The sequence below is a fragment of the Rhodnius prolixus genome, unplaced genomic scaffold, assembly GCF_049639745.1.
Source record: "Rhodnius prolixus isolate KJV_2025 unplaced genomic scaffold, Rpr scaffold_13, whole genome shotgun sequence".
NCBI lineage: Eukaryota > Metazoa > Arthropoda > Insecta > Hemiptera > Reduviidae > Rhodnius > Rhodnius prolixus.
In genome coordinates, this window is record NW_027411583.1 from 1451449 (window position 1) to 1469750 (window position 18302).

General features: G+C 29.9%; 3 protein-coding genes across 15 annotated transcripts in view; 2 read left to right on the plus strand and 1 right to left on the minus strand.

Moving 5' to 3' along the window:
* The window catches only part of LOC141447904 (D-ribitol-5-phosphate cytidylyltransferase-like), a 160162-nt gene that overhangs the window by 3849 nt on the left and 138011 nt on the right, over window positions 1–18302 (minus strand). For 2 of the 11 annotated variants that reach the window (XM_074115840.1, XM_074115841.1), the window contains exons 5-10: window positions 9884–10097; window positions 8118–8365; window positions 7872–8022; window positions 7554–7786; window positions 2166–7060; window positions 1138–2040 (exon numbers count right to left, since the gene is read on the minus strand). In XM_074115840.1, coding sequence (XP_073971941.1) covers window positions 6827–7060; window positions 7554–7786; window positions 7872–8022; window positions 8118–8365; window positions 9884–10097 — 1080 coding nt within the window. In that variant the 3' untranslated portion in view covers window positions 1138–2040; window positions 2166–6826. Of the gene's footprint in view, window positions 1–1137; window positions 2041–2165; window positions 7061–7553; window positions 7787–7871; window positions 8023–8117; window positions 8366–9883; window positions 10098–10214; window positions 10747–11142; window positions 11315–18302 lie in introns of those variants that run through there. The other 9 variants (XM_074115837.1, XM_074115834.1, XM_074115838.1 and 6 more) reach the window with 9 other exon arrangements.
* Window positions 210–1321, plus strand: Vha14-1 (V-type proton ATPase subunit Vha14-1). Its single transcript, XM_074115846.1, has 5 exons — window positions 210–350; window positions 489–570; window positions 644–726; window positions 802–924; window positions 1046–1321. Exons 1-5 carry the CDS (start codon window positions 297–299, stop codon window positions 1073–1075), a joined length of 372 nt encoding a protein of 123 aa, XP_073971947.1. The 5' UTR covers window positions 210–296; the 3' UTR covers window positions 1076–1321.
* LOC141447900 (meiosis-specific nuclear structural protein 1-like) lies at window positions 10709–17785 on the plus strand. 3 transcript variants are annotated; one of them, XM_074115824.1, is made up of 10 exons: window positions 10709–10848; window positions 12573–12749; window positions 12917–13023; window positions 13167–13287; window positions 13553–13782; window positions 14067–14183; window positions 16037–16163; window positions 16396–16599; window positions 17220–17404; window positions 17506–17785. In XM_074115824.1, the coding sequence occupies exons 1-10, from the start codon at window positions 10825–10827 to the stop codon at window positions 17675–17677; spliced, it is 1464 nt and encodes a 487-aa protein (XP_073971925.1). In that variant the 5' UTR covers window positions 10709–10824; the 3' UTR covers window positions 17678–17785. The 3 variants fall into 3 exon arrangements, with proteins under 3 accessions (XP_073971925.1, XP_073971927.1, XP_073971926.1); XM_074115826.1 differs by having other exon boundaries at window positions 10808–10935; XM_074115825.1 differs by lacking the exon at window positions 10709–10848 and adding an exon at window positions 11648–12100.

Consider the following 18302-nt stretch of genomic DNA (forward strand, 5'->3'; position numbering starts at 1 on the left):
ATAATCTAATTGCATAATTATAAAAAAAAAGAAGCCTTTATTAACAAAGTAAGGAACTTTGACTCATATTTAGTTGTAGCATTTCAGAAAAGTGGTTTTTTGAATAAAAATTTCTTTTAATGGTAACGATTTGTTTGTTTGTTTTTAAAGCATGCCAATATAATCCACTTTATATGTTGGCAAAACATCAGTTTTCGTTTTAGTAAGTTAACTCTGGGAACACGCCCACTTTGTGAGGTTGTTTTGTGATGTGAACAGGCGTAAGAGTTTGTACCGTTAAAAAGAAATTATTTAAAATGGCTCTTCATTCTGCAATTAAAGGAAAATTATTGGCAGTTGTTGGTGATGAGGTTAGTTTGTGAGGAATTATTGCTCTACAAGCGTATGTTGTGCTTTATTCTAAACAGATGTGTAGCCTTTGCTACATTCCTCTAGAAATTATTTAATAAATGCCTTGAATAAATGAACTACTTTTCTTTTTTTTGAAGGATACCTGTGTAGGTTTCTTGCTCGGAGGTGTAGGAGAAATAAATAAAAACAGACATCCAAATTTCATGGTTGTGGATAAAAGCAAGTGCATTTTTTCCTTCATTGGTAACATTTTTTAAAAAATTACCATATTCTAATTTATATATTTTCATAGATACTAGTGTTGGAGAAATAGAAGATACTTTTAAACGATTTGTAAAACGAGAAGATATTGATATAATTCTGATAAATCAGAATGTAAGGTTAAGTAAACTGGAATTTTAAAGATTTTTAGACGTTTTATTTTTCAATACAACTTTAAAAATTTTTAAGGTAGCTGAAATGATCAGACATTGTATTGATAGTCATACACAACCAATTCCAGCTATTTTAGAAATACCTTCTAAAGATCATCCCTATGATGCGAGTAAAGATTCCATTCTTCGCCGAGCTAAGGTGAAATGTTTAATCTCATGTTTAATAGTTCTATTTTTACTAGCAATGAATAAGTTTGCGTATAAGAAAAATTTAATATTTTGTACGATGTAAAATTAATTTTTCTTTTATTCAATTATAGGGAATGTTTAATCCTGAAGACATGATGTAAACAAAATTGAAACACGTTTGTGAATCGTATAGTTAATTTTGGTAAAAGGTTGGTTCTTTGTATTGTTTTGTATTATAGTGTAAATGTGTTTACTTAATAATCGTAATTTTATGTTAAAGGTTTCAAGGATTAATTAAATTCATTAATAGATTGATGTAAATGCTTTTATTTAAAAATTAGTACGATTTTTGTATGTTTAAAGAAAATATTGGAAGAAATTTGATAGAATAAAATGTATTACTTGAACTGATCATATTTTGCTTCCTCATATAAGAATTTACGTTTTTCAAATAGTTCTACGACTTAAAAATACATCAGATCTTTTTTGATATTAAGATAAACTGACTGCATGTCATATTCTAGTTTAGGACAATTAAAATGCTGGCGAATTTTTCTCTAATTGCAAACTACTTTTTGACGAAACACGTTTTGAATTAAACTCGCAGTTTAATGTAAAAGGTGATGATAAAAATACCTTAAGGGCGCCACGGTAGCCGAGCGGTTAGAGGCGAGACCTGTAAAGCTAAGATGTATTGTGGTACTGGGTTCGATTCCCGGTCTTAGGCCTTGGATTTTATTTAATGGTTAATAAAAAGAAATTTACATTGAAGTATGTTTGCTTAGTCGCCTCCGTCCACGACACCTAATTGGTAGTTGGACGTGAAGCTCGCCTGAAAAAATAGGCAATTACTTTACTTTTTTTTTCTTACTTAAAAATACCTTAAGGTTATTACTATCTGGAAGAAAAATTTCAATATAAAAACGTACTGCAAGTATGTATAGTCTAGCACAAATAGTAAATTTCTGCTCATATATGTTTGGCATAATTTGCTAATAGAAAGTAATTGAATAAATGTTCGGTTACTCCGAACATGTAGTGAAGGATACTTGATCTTTGCATGCCTGCTGAGACAGTTGCGTCACTTGTTCAGTAGTAAGGCCATCCCTTAGAAATTAGTCCATACCTATTCAAAAAATGATCACAAAGTTAGTAATTTTTCGTCTTTACTTTTGGTAGCATATATAATATATATACACAAAATGAATCAATTTTTATTCTCATGATGCCACAAAATGAATAATTCCTCACTTTTGACCGGATTTCATTAGTTCTTTTTTTGACAGCAATATTAAGAGATAGTAAAGCAGGAGTTGCAGGCGTGAACTGCAAAGCTAACATGTATAGTTGTACTAGGTTTTGTTCTCTATTTTAGCTTGAATTTTAATTTATACATTAATCTGAAAATATACAATGATATACTGATAATGAGGTTGGGTACGCAAAGCCTAAATAATATCAATTTTATCACCTATAATAGGCATGTTTTTCTTACTTCTGGCCTGTTTCGGTTTTTCATCCATATACAGAGATGATTCATTACTTTGAATGAGTCTAAAGAAAATATAAGAAAAACATATTATGAAGAATAAGGGTCTACGTCTGCTGAGAACGTTGTGTCATCTGATCAGCGGTTAAGAATTAGCCCTTAATCAATCAAAAATAAAAGCTGACATTTCTTACGATATTTTAAAATTCACGGAAATTTACCTTCATTAATATAATGAAACCATAAATATATCTTTTATAATATACATTTATTTGGTAAATAAATCTGAAACATACTGCAATGCATTCAACGAAATAATACAATGAGCGAATCAGAACAATTACAAAAATATTAATCAGTATTTTCATATCAATTTCTTTCGAAAATATGTTTATATAAAGAAATCAAGGAATATTTTATTAGTTTAAATTAGCAAAATACTAATATTGACTAAAAATAATCTCTAAAATTACATACTATCAAAACTGAAAGTATACTGATTATTTTTAAGCGAACTGTTTGTTCAAAGATCTCTTGAATACTTCCACCAGGAGAGAACATTGCTGAAATAATATATTGTGGTTAAATCTAAATACAGAAAATTTTAATGGCTTCGTCTTTATCAGTAAAGAAGATTGACTTTATTACATTTATCGACAATAAAGGCTAAAATTTACTTTGGTTATTCATTAATAAAAAAAAAGAAGATTTTTCAAAACAAACTGAGATTTAAAGATATACAAACATATTTTTGCACGACAAAAAAAATTGTAGTTCGAAAAAAGAATACTAAATACTTACTTGCTAGAGAATAATTTTCTTTTATGTTCTACTTTGCTAAAATAGTACTAAATTCCAACTAATCCAATATTTATTTCACATTTTAATAGAAAATATTGTTAACGTTTAATGTTCCTTTTAGTTTAACAATAATTTCATTTTCTATTTACGACTATCTTGAGTATCTAGACTATATTACGACAACCTTTTTATACTTATTGGACATTACCTTCAGTTATGTAAAATAAATCATACAAACCTTTTTATTGAACATTACACTGCTCTATTTTCTACATCCAGCGCTTGTTTCTATTATTTACAAGAAAATTGGAAATTGGAACTTCATCAGTATGTCAAATGAACAAGCTTTTCTTGTTATAAGCAACACTGCAATGTTTAAATTTTAAAAAATAATTATGACAGAATAATTTATTTAACCATAAAATAGCAATTTTACTTAAAATATAAAGTTTCATGTAAACAATTATAAAAATATGGTTTATTTCTCCCACTGAACAATTCAACTTTTTCATAATGGATATTTGACAATCTTATTTTTTAATTTTCTGATTCCTTAAAGTTCTAATAAAATAAAATAAAAATCAACTAGTTCCAATTATTTATTTTTGTACCTAGGTTTTTCGAGATGAGATAATTTTAAAGCACATCTCAACGAAAGCGGAAAAAGCAAAATCCAGTTGAAGAAGAAATGAGCGGAAAATTTAAAATAGGTTCTCCTTAGACAAAAATTCTTTTTATAAGGTGACAAACAGGTTAAGACATTTCAAAATTTTAACCCTTTATATCTACGACCCTTCTTCAAACATCATATATATCTTATTTTTTTTACAGTCTTAGCATTGACAATTCGGAAAATGTGGATGAGAACTGCCTCATTGACGATGAGACTGTGCATATATCTTGAATATACAGATTGAAGTTAATTGACTATTTACAAGATAGGCATTCCTTGCGCGGCAAGATTACTTTAAAAGTTTATACCTTAATTGAAAATTGAACCATTAGAGATTGTTCAGAGGTAAAGTCCCTTTAATAAACATTTTATAATGGATGGTGCTTTTTTTGGTTCTACAAATTTGGGCTTAATCCTCCAAAGTTCAATGAATAATGAATCTGTCTTTGCCTCATTATTAATTTGTAATTCTTCTTTTGAGTAGTAACCGGTTTCTTTTTTACATGGAATGAATGGCGAATATGGACCAGAAACAATAGAGAGCCTAGCAGAAATATCTTCACAGGAAGAATGAAGATCGGAGCTTTGACAGGCATGCGGAGAAGGGAACTCCAGTGTGTGAGGTAGTTTAACATGAGATAGATGCAAGAGGGTGATTGTGTCTTTTAAGGAATTAGACAATGGAAGGAAAGGAAAGCGAACTTGAAGAATTTCTAGTTAAGAAGGCCAACTATTACAAAAACCGTAAATAAATTGTGAAAACATTCTACAATAATGTGGGATCCTTTTCAAGACCAGCCATTCCAGAAAATGAATCCAAATCAAGGCTGAAGAGGCACTGGATAGCAAGACACACTTTTTAAGAATCGAAAAGTCTGTTTTAATGCTTTTCCTCACTGAACAAAGTAAAAACTTAATAAAAACAAAAAGTAGATGAAGTTCCAAAATGCAATTTCATCTATTTCATTTAATTAAAAAGATGAAAGAACAAAACATGATAGTATAATGAAATTACTTCGTTAAATTCATAGAAATTATGCTAAAAAAAATAAATACAGAAAAAATCTAAAAGAATAATGCATATCACTTGTATGCAAAATAAATAAATAAATAATTGTGAAATATCACAGATAAATTAAATATTCTACTGCAAAACTTTTGCACTTACTACTTGCTAATTTCAACAATAATAATTTATATAATTTTTTGTTTTTTAAAATTCCACATGTAAGACACATAGTTGCATTTTAATTAATTCATGGCACATCAAAAAACAATTCTAAAAATGGCACAATTAACAAGTTTAAACACTAATATTTAGTTTAAAAAATTACAATATACTTATACACACTAATATAATTCATATTGCTCTAATTTTAAAATCGAAGAAGCCATTTGCGGCATGGAATTACTTTTCTAATGTTCTTCGAATATTAGTATATATCTTTCTTTTTTTCCCCATTAATAGGATTAAATAAATTAGAATTAAAACATGAATATAATTATTAATAAATCTTATACTGGGCAACATATTTAACAGAACTATTTTTATCTCCAGCTATAGTAACTGCAGATAACTAATTTTAAATGACAATTATTATAAACACAGAAAATTAAATAATTTAATACAAATTTCTGAAAACATTTGAACTAAATTTAATTTCTAAGGAGTCAGATATGATATTAGAAGCATAAATGAAACGCATACTTTATAGAAAAAGAAGTATGCAAAAGAGTACTGGAAATTTAAAATTAAAAAAAAAAAAAATTCTTTATTCTTTGGACTATTTTATCTCTGGCTTTTAATTAAGTTATCATCTGCTTCAAGTTGTAATTAAAAATGTTGGTGGTTAACCTTACTCCAACCACTTTTTAAAATTTATTCTAAATAATTAATTTGCAATATTTTTCGATTCTTTGAACCGTTTCTGAATTCACTGAACCTTTACTTTAGTAAAAAAACGAATTTTTAGTGAAATGAGTTTTTTTTTTACGACGATTTATTGAGAAGAAAACTGTGGAAACAAAATGAATAGCCAACAATATATTCATTTTTTTTAAAAAAAATCATAGTGAAGTTGTAAACAAAATCTGACCTTGCTAGATTAAATCCAGTTTACTCAGAAGCTTTAATGAAACTTTGAAATGGCAGGCTTCCAAAAAAATGCCAGTTCCTTCTGAATTAAAGTTGGGATTTATTTAAATTAGATAAACTGCAGATATCGCAGGACTTGAACCATGCCAATACATCTTCTAGTGGGACTTAATTGTCAGTTTTTCACCACAGTACCAAGACGCACACCAGCGTATTCGACTCTTGGTCATCGTCAGTCAAGACTACATTTCGAGGAATTGATGTTAAACGGTCAAAAGAATATTTGATGGTATTTTAGCTTCTACTCCAAAAAGCATTGTGAAAATCAGATAAATGATTGGTGATAGTCAAGTTTGCTTGATAGTTTCTGCTTTAAATAAAGAATTCAGAAAAAGAAAACCTATTTCAATCTTCTGAATTATTTTCATAATTAGTCTCCACAATATCTAATCTATCCAAGTCGATATATTCAATTTATTTTATGAAATTAACGTTTTTGATAGAAAATTTTGTGTCATTGAAGGCCTAAGTTTGTCCAGTGGAGCTATTGTAGCTACTTTTATTTAACTTATGTTATATAAAATTATTTGACTTAGTTCAGTTTAATTTTTTAAACGTTTCTATTAAAAACTAAAAACTAGTAATTTTGTAACAGTTGCATTTCTTAACGTCCCAAATGCTCGAATTTCCCTTTTTCAAAAAATAATTGAACATTTATCGATTTAATGTTGAAAAATATTATTTTATAAATGCTTTAGTTATAAAAATAGCCCATTTAGTTTTTGGTTTGATTTGTAGGTACATTTTAAAAAAGTAATTGTCAAATTTTTAAAAATTGGTATTATTCTACCATCTTATAGAAAGAGCGTTTGTCCAGAAAATGTTTGCGGATCTGATTGTAAAAGGCTGATAACAATATTAGTTACCTTTTGTGCTTCATTTGATGAAACACAATGTATAACCACAACACCTTTGTGCAATTTTTCATAATGATGAGCCATTTTTCTTGAATTTCTGTGTAAATTATAAACAGACATACTCTGCATACCATCAATTGACGCATGATCAATAATGTGTATTATAAGACCCTGGAAACAAACATGTATGCTTTATTAATTGTTAAAATTATTTAAATGAAAATTTGAAACTACTCATTGCTTAAAACTACTTAATGCCAAAATTCTGAGTTTCCCAAAACTGTTTCGATAATCCAAAAAAAGTTTCATTTGAAGATCAAGAAGTTAGGACCTATAATCTAGATTTGAAACTTTTTAGAAATAAGTAATATAAGTGCTATGAGAAAACATTTTTTTAACATCATCTTTTCATTATGGTGGATATTTACAAAATTGAGGAGTTCCAAGAAAATTTAAGTTTATGTAAAATTGCGGTAAGAAGTAGTTGTGATTTTTCACGTAAATTTTATTATCATTATTAAACCATCTTTAATTTGGAGTCTTTTTAATTCAAGAAAATCCGTTTTATCCGACCAAGTTTCTAACAAAATATATATCGGAAAGTAAGTGCTTGATCTTGAAGTCAAAACTCAATAAAAACAGAGAATAAAATAAAATATCTTACCTGTTTATCAAGATCTATTAAGTTAGCAAAATCAACTAAGTGTAAGTCTTGTTGAATTTCATGTCTATGCAATAAAATAACTGTATTGTACTTTTTACCATTATCTTGATTCTTTGAAGATGATGTACCCAAAACTATTTTAACACTGGCCACCTTATTTTTGAGTGCATCTTCCAAAAGATTCAATGCATCTGATTCAAAATCTGTTATAATACATACATCGGTGGACTTTTCTGTAAATGAAGATTATTTTTGAATGAAACAATTACATAGAATTCATTAAATATAATTAAGATTAATTATTTGAAAAATATTTACCTCTAATGGTAGCTTCAACAATGTAGATATCTTTATTGTAAGTAACTTTCCATAGATCATCAGAACTCGTTATCAGTTTTGGCCTAAGTCCACAATGAGTAAGAACCAGTTGTAAGCATTCTGTTCCCAAATCTAACTCCTCTTCTGTACACTTCAAAAATACAAATAAACGAATCCTGATATAGCTTAGAGTTAAAACATTTGCATTAATTTAAACTATGGGACATATATTTACAATATATTTACCTTAGCATACGCAGACATCAAAATTTCAAACTGAAATGCTTGTGGTGTTTCACTGGCTGCGTAAGCACTTCTTTGAAGACTAGCGTCCAGGCAAGAATCATTGCCAGGTTTCACAACAGTGGACACCAGAGGCCTTACAGGACCTGCTGCTCCAACTTCCGCAGCACTTCGTACTAGCTCTCCAAGAAGACTGCGAGGAACAAATGGTCTTACTGCATCATGGACAACTACCACCTTAATATCAGATTCTGAAATATACAGATACTTTTTATGATTTTTGTTTATTTCCCAAATAACTTTAATTTTACAAATTAAAAAACATCTAATCACAGAAGAAGTTATTCAGAAAATCATCATGACAATAAGAAACCTTCAAAACTGAAGCTAATTAAATTACCACCTCTATTACCAATGGAAAATTAAAAACTTTACTATTTATTTGGTCAGATCTCTTCAGATACATAATAATAACGTAAAAGTTAAAATAATATTAACTTTTTTTGTTGCTTGTTTTATACTTGTACTGAAATATTTGTATTTTTTTAATAACTATTGTAATATCTTCAAAATTAAGGAGTGACAACAACTGGGATTATGGGCGTCAGGTGTCTTTTCAATAACTATTTACAGATAATAGATTCCACCACTGGAAAAAATGGCTTCCTTAAATCTGTGGCTCCCTTAAATGTAATAATTTTTATCAGCATTTTACAGTGAGTACAATGTGCAGTATGTCAACGAGCCAGGGTGCCAAAGGATTCATCATACAAGTAGTTGAACACATCAACTATCTCTGAAGATCTTATGTACAATGAGTGGTGGTTCAAATTCTTCTCCGCTTGTATTATAGTTTTTCTTTTGTGGTAGTTTGACGGTTAAAGTTAGTGTGGGATAAGTAGGGCTTGTTTCCTTCCAACAGACAAATAATAATGTACTGTGTTTGAGATGAGGATGCCAGAAATGTTGTTTGCAATACTAAGCTAGCCAGAGGAACACAAAGAATTTTAACTATATGGCTAATCCGTAAGAAGACTAGAAATGTAAGATCATATAGGAAAATTTTGAAATATTAGCAACCAAGAAATTATTTTTTAAATCTACAATAAAATTTGAGTGTGGTAAATAATTTCAAACTTACTTTGGGTAGAAAATCACTCAAATGCGGCGTAGGCTAAATATTACCAAGCTGCAAATATTTTAAAGAATTTTCAAAATTTCAGTAAATGTATTGCATTCTTACAAGATAAAATTGCTTATAAGATGAACTAAATACCATTATGCTGAAGCAGTTTACTTAATACCGCAAAACTACTTGATGTAATTTTTTTCTGAACATCAGTCAAAGAGATGTCGATTAGGGCGCGCCTACTTTGATGTAATTAGCACCAGGGATCTTCGTAGTCTGAGACCCTCTTTTCACAAAGCAAATCCCTTCAGTAAAAATAACTGAATTATGCAGAACATTGAAGCTGAATTGCCTTTGAACTATAGTCTTTTAATTATGTTTGACCCAACTGAGTTCAGTGCAGCTAATCTCAAGGAAGAAAAAGACAATTTTATTTTTAAAAAAATCCTCAGAAAGTCACAAGTAATATTTTTTTTAGGTGTTCTCTCTGAAAAGATATTCCGTCTTTTTTTGTTTATAGCCTATCAATTTTGTTTTTAGAAACATTTCCCAAGAGTACGTTGGTTTTTTTCTTATCTAAAATTGCGACTGTCAATGTCTCTTACAATAATTTCAAGAGTTATTGGATTTATATATTTACCCTGGTAATGTCTTTGAAGTTCAAGTAAACCAGCTTTTATGGATCTGTGTCTGGTTTTATCACCAAATACTACAGAAACTTTCTGAGAATCTGCTAATCCAAATTCTTTTAGAATATCAGTAGTCATCTCAATATTATCCACCACCAATGAGATTTTCTTTACATATCTTATAGATAAAAATTCTTCTAAGGCATATATAAATAATGGTTTTTTCTGGAATAAATGATAAAAAATAAAAGTAAGAATTAGAAAATATCGACTTAAGGGGACTACAGTTTTTACATTTATTAATTCTATAGATTAAAAAAAAACATAAAATTAAAACTATACCTTGAATAAGCGTGTATTCATGCAGGAGGCAAGGAAGGATATTTATAATTACAAAATAAGAAAAATAAACAAACAAAAAAGTGGGCAAATTTTTTAAAAAGACGTAAAAAAGAAGCGTTTTATAGGAAATTACCAATATTTTTATGTATTGTTTTGGAACTGAACTTCCCATTCTTTCCCCACAACCTGCAGCGGGTAAAACCACTCCAACTTCAAAATCAACCATTTCTTTAAGTATTCAATTTATGTAGAATAACACTCTATTTAAAAAATATATATCTAATTCAAGAAGGCAAACAAATCACTGTTTGAGTAAAGTTACGAACTGTAAAATAAAAATCAATGTTTAATAGACCTTTGACATTTTGAATTCCCCTTCCTACAGTGTAGGTTACTTACTAGTAACTTAACTACAAGCCACTTCACCGACGCTTTAAACAGCTGAGATTCAGAAATGTTAACACTATACATCTGAATATGTAGTACTTATTGTTGTTTAAAAGTCACAATTTTTGAAACATTTTTACAAAACATGCAGCATTTCAGTTTTTTGTTTTAATGTAACTGTACTCTCAAGTTTTTAGATTAAATAATAATAACAATAAAAAGCATGGAAAAAAAAGCGCCTCAAGAAGTATGTATACTTGTTGCCATAGTTACTTTTGGGTTTTTATTTTGGGAAATGTTTCTACAGTTTAATACCAAATTGTAGGGAATTATGGTGAGCAATAATATAGCAGTAGTTCAGAAAATAAGAGTTTCGATTTCAACAAAAACACTAGTTTTAATTAATACAATTAGTTTAACTATTTATTAGTTTGCAAATTGCATTAATTACGATCTGAACGTTTCCTCTTTTATCGGTACATTTTGATCAATTTTAATTGTTCTGTTTCAAAATTAAGTGATATCTAACGATGTTACTAACCTACAATCTAATAGCGGGAAAAAAAACGCGATCAAATGCCCTTGTATATTAACCAACATTGACCGCACATCACAAAGAAAACTTTTAAAAAAACGTTGAATATTCAACATTTTAAATCATATATCACACAAAACTGTTATCACTCTACATTGCAACCTTCCATGTCTTAACAAGCTGTGATGCAACTATCGACTGAATCGATTAGTTAACCAATTACACATACTGTTCAACATTTATGAAAACTGATGTGCTCATAAAAAGATGTACGATATAAATAATGAATTGCTTTGATGTCATTTTGCTAAAGAATTTATCTAAATATGTAATAATGCTTTATTACATTAATGATTTTGCTTAAACAGAATACTGAAACAATTTTGCTCCCAGTAATATTGCCTTCTGAGCTTCATCATGACTGCGTAAGGGAGCTCAATATTCTCAATTGTCCCCACAATGATTTGAGCATCGTATTATCGGGAGCGCTTTAATAATCAGCACCATATTGTACTCAAGAGGATGTTCAACGCATCATACATCCTAACTTTTTGAACAGTTGCATTTCCATCACAGTAGCCCAATGTCAATTTCTCTCGCCTCCTTCCATTTCTGCTAGCAAACATTTCTGACCTCAATCTCTAGCTTAATATGGCTTAAAGATTTATTGTGGTTATTTCAAATCAGTCAATAATGTGCATAAAATATAGTCATTAGTAATAATGTCAATGTTATTGTATAATGATGAACTAGAGTCTGATTAAAGATGTGCTAAAACAGTACTTGAGTATACTTGCAACTGCAGGCTCTAAGTGTATTTTGTGAGAGTAAGTGTATCAGTGTCTGTGGAAGTGTAATTTTCGTTATTAGGACCAATATATTTGGTAGGAAGTCAAGATCCTTGAAGAAATGGGCTAGTCTTCTTCTCCCTTAGAGAGGTACTATGGGTACGTGTGTTACTGAGGTACAGTTAACTTCAAGAGTATGGGTTCAACCTTCTGTTTCCTAGAGTTGCATTTATCAAATCTCTCTACAGGTCCTTTTTACACATAAAGTGCGAGTTTGAAAATCTTGATTCAAAATTAAAAATATAAAGATATTCATTTGTTTAACAGCTCGGCCCAGTACTTTGATGTGTAAGACCGATGCACAAATAACTATTCCGTGACACATTGGACAAATTGTTGAATTCTGTCATTTGTCCTAACCAAAATAGGTATAAGGGCATCTCATTTAATACAAAGTTTAGTTGAAACATAAATAGAATTTCTTACTTATTAGGTAATATCTCGTGCTTGATCTTGTTCTAAACCAGGAAAAGAATTCATTTCCAAATTTGTTTGGAGTTACTCAGATGCACACAAAACTGTTTTTCATGTCAGTATTAGAATTACAAATACTAATTGATAACAAATTTAAAAGAAAATTTTTTTCAGGAGACTAATGCTGCTAATTCAAAAGCTATTAAAGATAAAATTAAAAAAAATGCAAAACTTAGAAACCAAATGCTTAATGATTTTCAAGATTTTGAAAGGAAAGCAGTTAGTAGCGCTTTATCACGAAGATTCTATGCACAATCAAAAGACGCTCATTATGCAAAAGGATATACGAGGGTGATTAATAATTATGTTCACTTAATTTATTAATATTTTCGATTTTATAATTTTAAGAATCTTCATAATTATCCTTCTCATCATAGTTACATGCGCAGCCTCATCCATTAATTACTGAATTGTAAAATTATATTTAATGATATCGTTTTGAAGAAACTGTTTTTTAGGCACAAGAAGGAACGGAATGGCGTGAAAAAGAAATTAAACAGGATGTAGCATTAGCTGAACAAATTAGTGGTGATCGAGTAAAAGAAGAATCGTTAGCGAACAAAAAGTAATTATTGTTTGTTAGTACAAAGTAACACTAGTGTAAGCTATTCATTCATGACTATAGTTACTCAGTTTTCTAATTAATTTTATTTTCTCCCGGGATATGTGATTCTTCTACACGTACTCTTTTTTTTTTTTTTTTTTTAGAATAGCGTTGAGAGCTAATCCAGAATTACAAGAATTAGAAGCACGTCTTAAAGCAGGTTATATTCAAAAAGAGTTGTTTACTCAGTTAGAAGCAAAGAAAGCCGAAAGAATTAGAATTGAGGTAAATGATTCATATATTTTAGTAAGTAATAATAAACACTTCCGAGGGTGGAATTAACAGTCATAATTCTGTCCCTTGTTTGTGTATTTTTTGAAATTTATTATTTTTAAGGTCTTAATTCGGGTTTAACCAACATATATTTACATTTTAATCTTGATCTCTATTATTTCTTTAGAAGGGAAGGACTTGGAATTTTGAGTTTCATTAGCAAAGTAGATATAATTTGTATAATTCAGTGATTCGATTTTACCTTTATACTCTGCAGCTGCAGCATCAAGAAGAATTTTATCAGTTAAATGCAATACAAGAAGCAGTGAACAAATTTGAAGAACAACGTCAAATTGAACATGCTAAAAAAAAACGCGAATATAGAGAATCTTTACAAGATCAAATGATTGAGAAACATAAAAGAAAAATTGAAGATTATAAAATGGAACTTAAAGATAAAGCTCTAATTGACGATTCTGTGAAAGTTTTGGAAGAAGCTGATAAAAGGTTACTAAGTTTGTTTTTTTTTCTTTGTGTAAGTTGTAAAGAAACTCTTATTTATTTTGAATTCAGCTTTGTTTTGGTGTTAAAGTTCATATAGTTGACTGGATAGTTTAATAAATTTTTAAAGAAAAGTAAATCATAATAAAAAACGAACCGGGAGATGGTAAAATAAAACTCCACTTGTTCTTAAGTTTCTGCCTAAAAAATATGGCTACCATCAGCTTAAATAAAAGAAAAAATTAAAAGTTTAAACTTAAAGGCAACTATAGTTATAGTTTTCTATACAGGGAAGAAGAAGACAGAAGGAAGAAAATCGACCAATTGAGGGCAGAAATTGAAGACATGCATAACTGCAGAAAAGTATGGTTGTTGCGGGAACAAGAAATACAAGAAGAGGAAGAAAGGTAATTACTCACAGGAATATTTTTTTGGGGGAAATTAGCAATAAGTCATTCTCTTGCGGATAATTTAGTAGTACTAGCAAACAACCAGAACCTTACGCGAGTTAGAGGATCCTGAAGTTTGAATTGAGTAAAGTGAAAATACGGATCTGTCCCTAGAAAAGTAAAGCTGTGAGGATTGGAAAAGTGCACATAGAAGTATGAAGTAATAAGGATAGAAGGGATAATAGACAAAGTCACGAAGTTTAGAGCTCAACTGAGAAGACATGTTGATGGGTTTATGCAAAGAGTAAGTTCGCACCAAGGATATTTGACGCTCTCAGGAAAGATTTCCTCAGGAACATAGAAGTGACAAAGAAAACCAAACTTACCGTTTTAAATAGGCACTTCTTCTCGTACTCACTAATCCGGGTCCTAGACCGAAACTAAGAGACATAAGAGGGTCACCTCTGTGACGTGTAATTCAAATGAGTTATTTGAGTGAGATAGAGGGAAAGACTGAAAAAAGATTCGTATTTCCGCAAGATCCAGTCTAAGGATACAACAGCAGCAGAGAAAAATGGAGAAAAACAGGTTGCGTTGATTCTGGAAATAACAATTTTTCAAAAATATTGTCTTAATTATTCTTTAGATTTTTGAAAGGAGCTTGCCTGTAGGTTCGCTAAATTCCAAATATTGCTTTCATCAACTATCACTGCACACTGTTTTTATATGGGTGTTACAGGGTGCCATATAACAGTTTGTAGGGTTAAGCTGTTATATGCCAGCTGCAGTCCCGTAGCTGGCCTACTTCGTCCTACAGGAATAATTGTCCTTAATATAAAGTTATAGAAATAATTTTTGTCGCTAAAACCCTTGCAGAATTTCTCTAAATTCTATTATCACCTGGTTTTTAACTAAAATTTTTCTTCACTTTTTAAGTTAAGCTTCAACTATTTTAAAAGTGAATCATTTCGCATGCCAAAATGGTTGCAATTCTTTAGACTCCTTGATATATTTATGTAGAGAAGTCCTGGGATTTTTCTAGAAAAAGAGAATCCAAGGGGAGCACAACTTGTTTCAATTCCTGGCCTCGAACCAGGAGCTTGAGTTGATTACCTTGAGCTCATGCCAATCCTTCTGTTTTCCTATTGTTAATTTTTGTTTTTCTCTCTTTTCATGTTTATATAATTTTTAATCTAATCAGCACCCGTTTCTGATATTATTATTTCTGTAGTTAGTAGTATAGTGATCATTATGTAATAGTTCTTTGCAGTAATTTTTTTGGTCCAAACTTAGCAGGTTACACTCAAATTTCATAACTCAAAGAAAAGTTCAATATATAATTAAATTTCAAATTTGAGAAAAATAGGTCAACCGGGAATTCACACTAGTAATTTGGATAAAGCTATGAAACAGTATCTGATGAAAGATTAGGGGACTCATTCTTTGTTTTAAATCCAATGTCAAATTTTAATAATTGAATTTTAAGTTTGATAAATAACAAATTTGAAGAAAGAACTATATTATAACAGATTGGTGACTGACATTTTTTTATGACCACTCTTTAACTGCAAGCAAATCGTTCTAATTCTCTCCAGTTTGATTCTTCTGCTTTAGAACTAGTTGAGCATGATTGGTTGAACAGTCCTTAGGCTCTACTCTAAGAGAACGAATATTTGCACCGCTTATTAAACCAGTAGAGAAGATCCGGAAACTATTAATATAATGGATGAGCCTGTAAATATTAATTGTAATAATTGATTGCTACTGAATTACTCATTGTAATTGTAGTTGTTCATTCAATTTACAATCAATTTAGTTCTGTTTTTCAATATATCTGACAGCATGTTTTTTTTTTTTTTTACGTTTTTAAGGAAAATTAATGAATATTTAGAAGCAAAATTTAAAAAGGAGATGGAGCTTCAGGATGTAACACGTAAAAAAGAAGAACACAAATTAAGGTTTTATGATTCAGTCGTTAAAACATTAAAGGAATCAGAGGTACATTTTTTAGGATTGTTAGTATTTTAAATTACTTTTTCAATTAATGTTTCTAGGATCAAATTAGTTTTAAATTGACAAACAAAAGGATACAATCTACAAACATTTAGCGAAAGGCCTTTAGATCACTAAGGCTGGTTTATGTCTTAACCTACTATAAGATAAATACTATAAATTATTTGTGTAATATCTAAATAAATTTTTCTTTATAAGTTGTTTTTTTGCTCTTTAGGGAAAACGTTTAGAAGAGGAACAGATCAATCAAATATTATTGGATGAAGAGAGTCTAAGAAAAGAGGAAGCCAAATTGGCAGCAGATTTTGAAAAGAAGGCAAAAATGAAAGAAGAATTACGGGAAGTATTCGCTAAACAGGTAGAGCACAAACTCCAACAGAAAGAAGAAGAAAGAAAGTTAGATTTACAATATTGTCAAGAGGTATTTATTTCTATTAAATAATTTTATAATTCTATGTTAATATTTTACATGTTTTTTATGTGTAATATATACATGTTGCAAGTAAGATATAAAATTACCTCTTTAATTATGGACTATTCTACTTGGCAGTCTGGTATAGAACGAGGGTCAACGAGGAAGCCAAATATGGCCATAAAACAGTTGCCTATCAAAATCTATGATGACGCCATAAAGATGATAGAACCTCACACTTTAAGTATTATTCTTTAATGGAAGATAGTTCATGTTTTAGATGAGATCAGCTGTCACTGATATTAGAACAAAGATAAGGCATCTCAGCCTAAATTCGAAAACATTTTGTCTCTCTATAGGCCTTGTTCATTGTACTCATCCACTATTATATAACACTTCTCTTTTTTGCTTTGTTTGCATAAAACTGCAGCGTAGAGAAATTAAAGAAATTGGCGAGGTAGTAACAGTAACTGGATGAATCACTATCAAAATTGTTGGACGTCAGAAGAATATCAGTGAAAAAAACCTACGTTGGCTGACGTTTTACAATTTATATAAATATTGGTTAGCTTTTTTCAGTAATATTTAAGTTTAATTAATTTTATAAAGACTTTGCTTTCTGCTATTAGACACAAAGAGAAATCGAGGAGGGGAAAAAACGTGACCAAGAACTTGCAAAGAAAAAACAGTTACAAAATTCTCAATATCGTGAAGAATTAAAACTAGTAATAGAAGAGAAAGACAAACTAAGGCAACGCGACTTGTATCGTAGAATTAACGAATATCAAACATCAGTTAATGATAATAACAAAAGGTAAGCACACTTTGAAAACTTGCAAGAATAATATATTTTACATTAGTTATTTATGGGGACAGTTGCATTATGATAAATCAATAAAATTTCATTTATTGTAGGCTAAAAGAAATAGAGGAGGAAAGACTTATAATGTTACAAGAACATGCAACAAGATTGCTCGGGTTTCTGCCGAAAGGTGCTATTAAAAAAACTGACCTACCCTATTTGGATCCCGCAATACAGAAATATTATAATTATACTCCTGAACCTATCAATAAAAATCAAAATTAGTAATTAAACATTATTTAGTTTTAAATTAAATAAGCCAAAATAAATTTTTTATATCGTTATTTTTTCTTCATCAAGTAATAAAATAGCACGCTAGTGTGATGGCTAAAAGTTGAACAGTTTTATAAGGTTATTGGGCGAGGAGCCGAGAGACATCCTCTCGTTAGATGCTACGTTAGTGTACGAGAATTACGGAGAGATACTAAATGTGGAGGTTATACTCTTGTAATTAGGTGACTGCCATGGCTACAGCCTTCATGATTCAGATTTTATTACATGTTTTATTGGTGAATTCTATGAGATTAATTGAGGTAGAATATTTGACTATGTCTTAAAGATATAGTGACATCTCTAATATATATTTTTTATTTAAGAATTTTACAATTGTATAGCTGGTACAATATGTAATGTAGATGAAATGTTCATTAGCCAGCGCACTGATTTGACTTCGTAAACGGCGGCGATCCAGTGATGACACCGTAATAAGGCATTAGGGAGTGCTTCAGCCTCTCTGGATAGCCGATGTCAGGCATTCAGATGGTCGCTCGGCCAGCGGCGCTTTGAATGTCTAGGAGGATTCGAAGGAAGAGTTGAGTTAGAAAGGGCTTAAATGAGTGGATTTGAATGG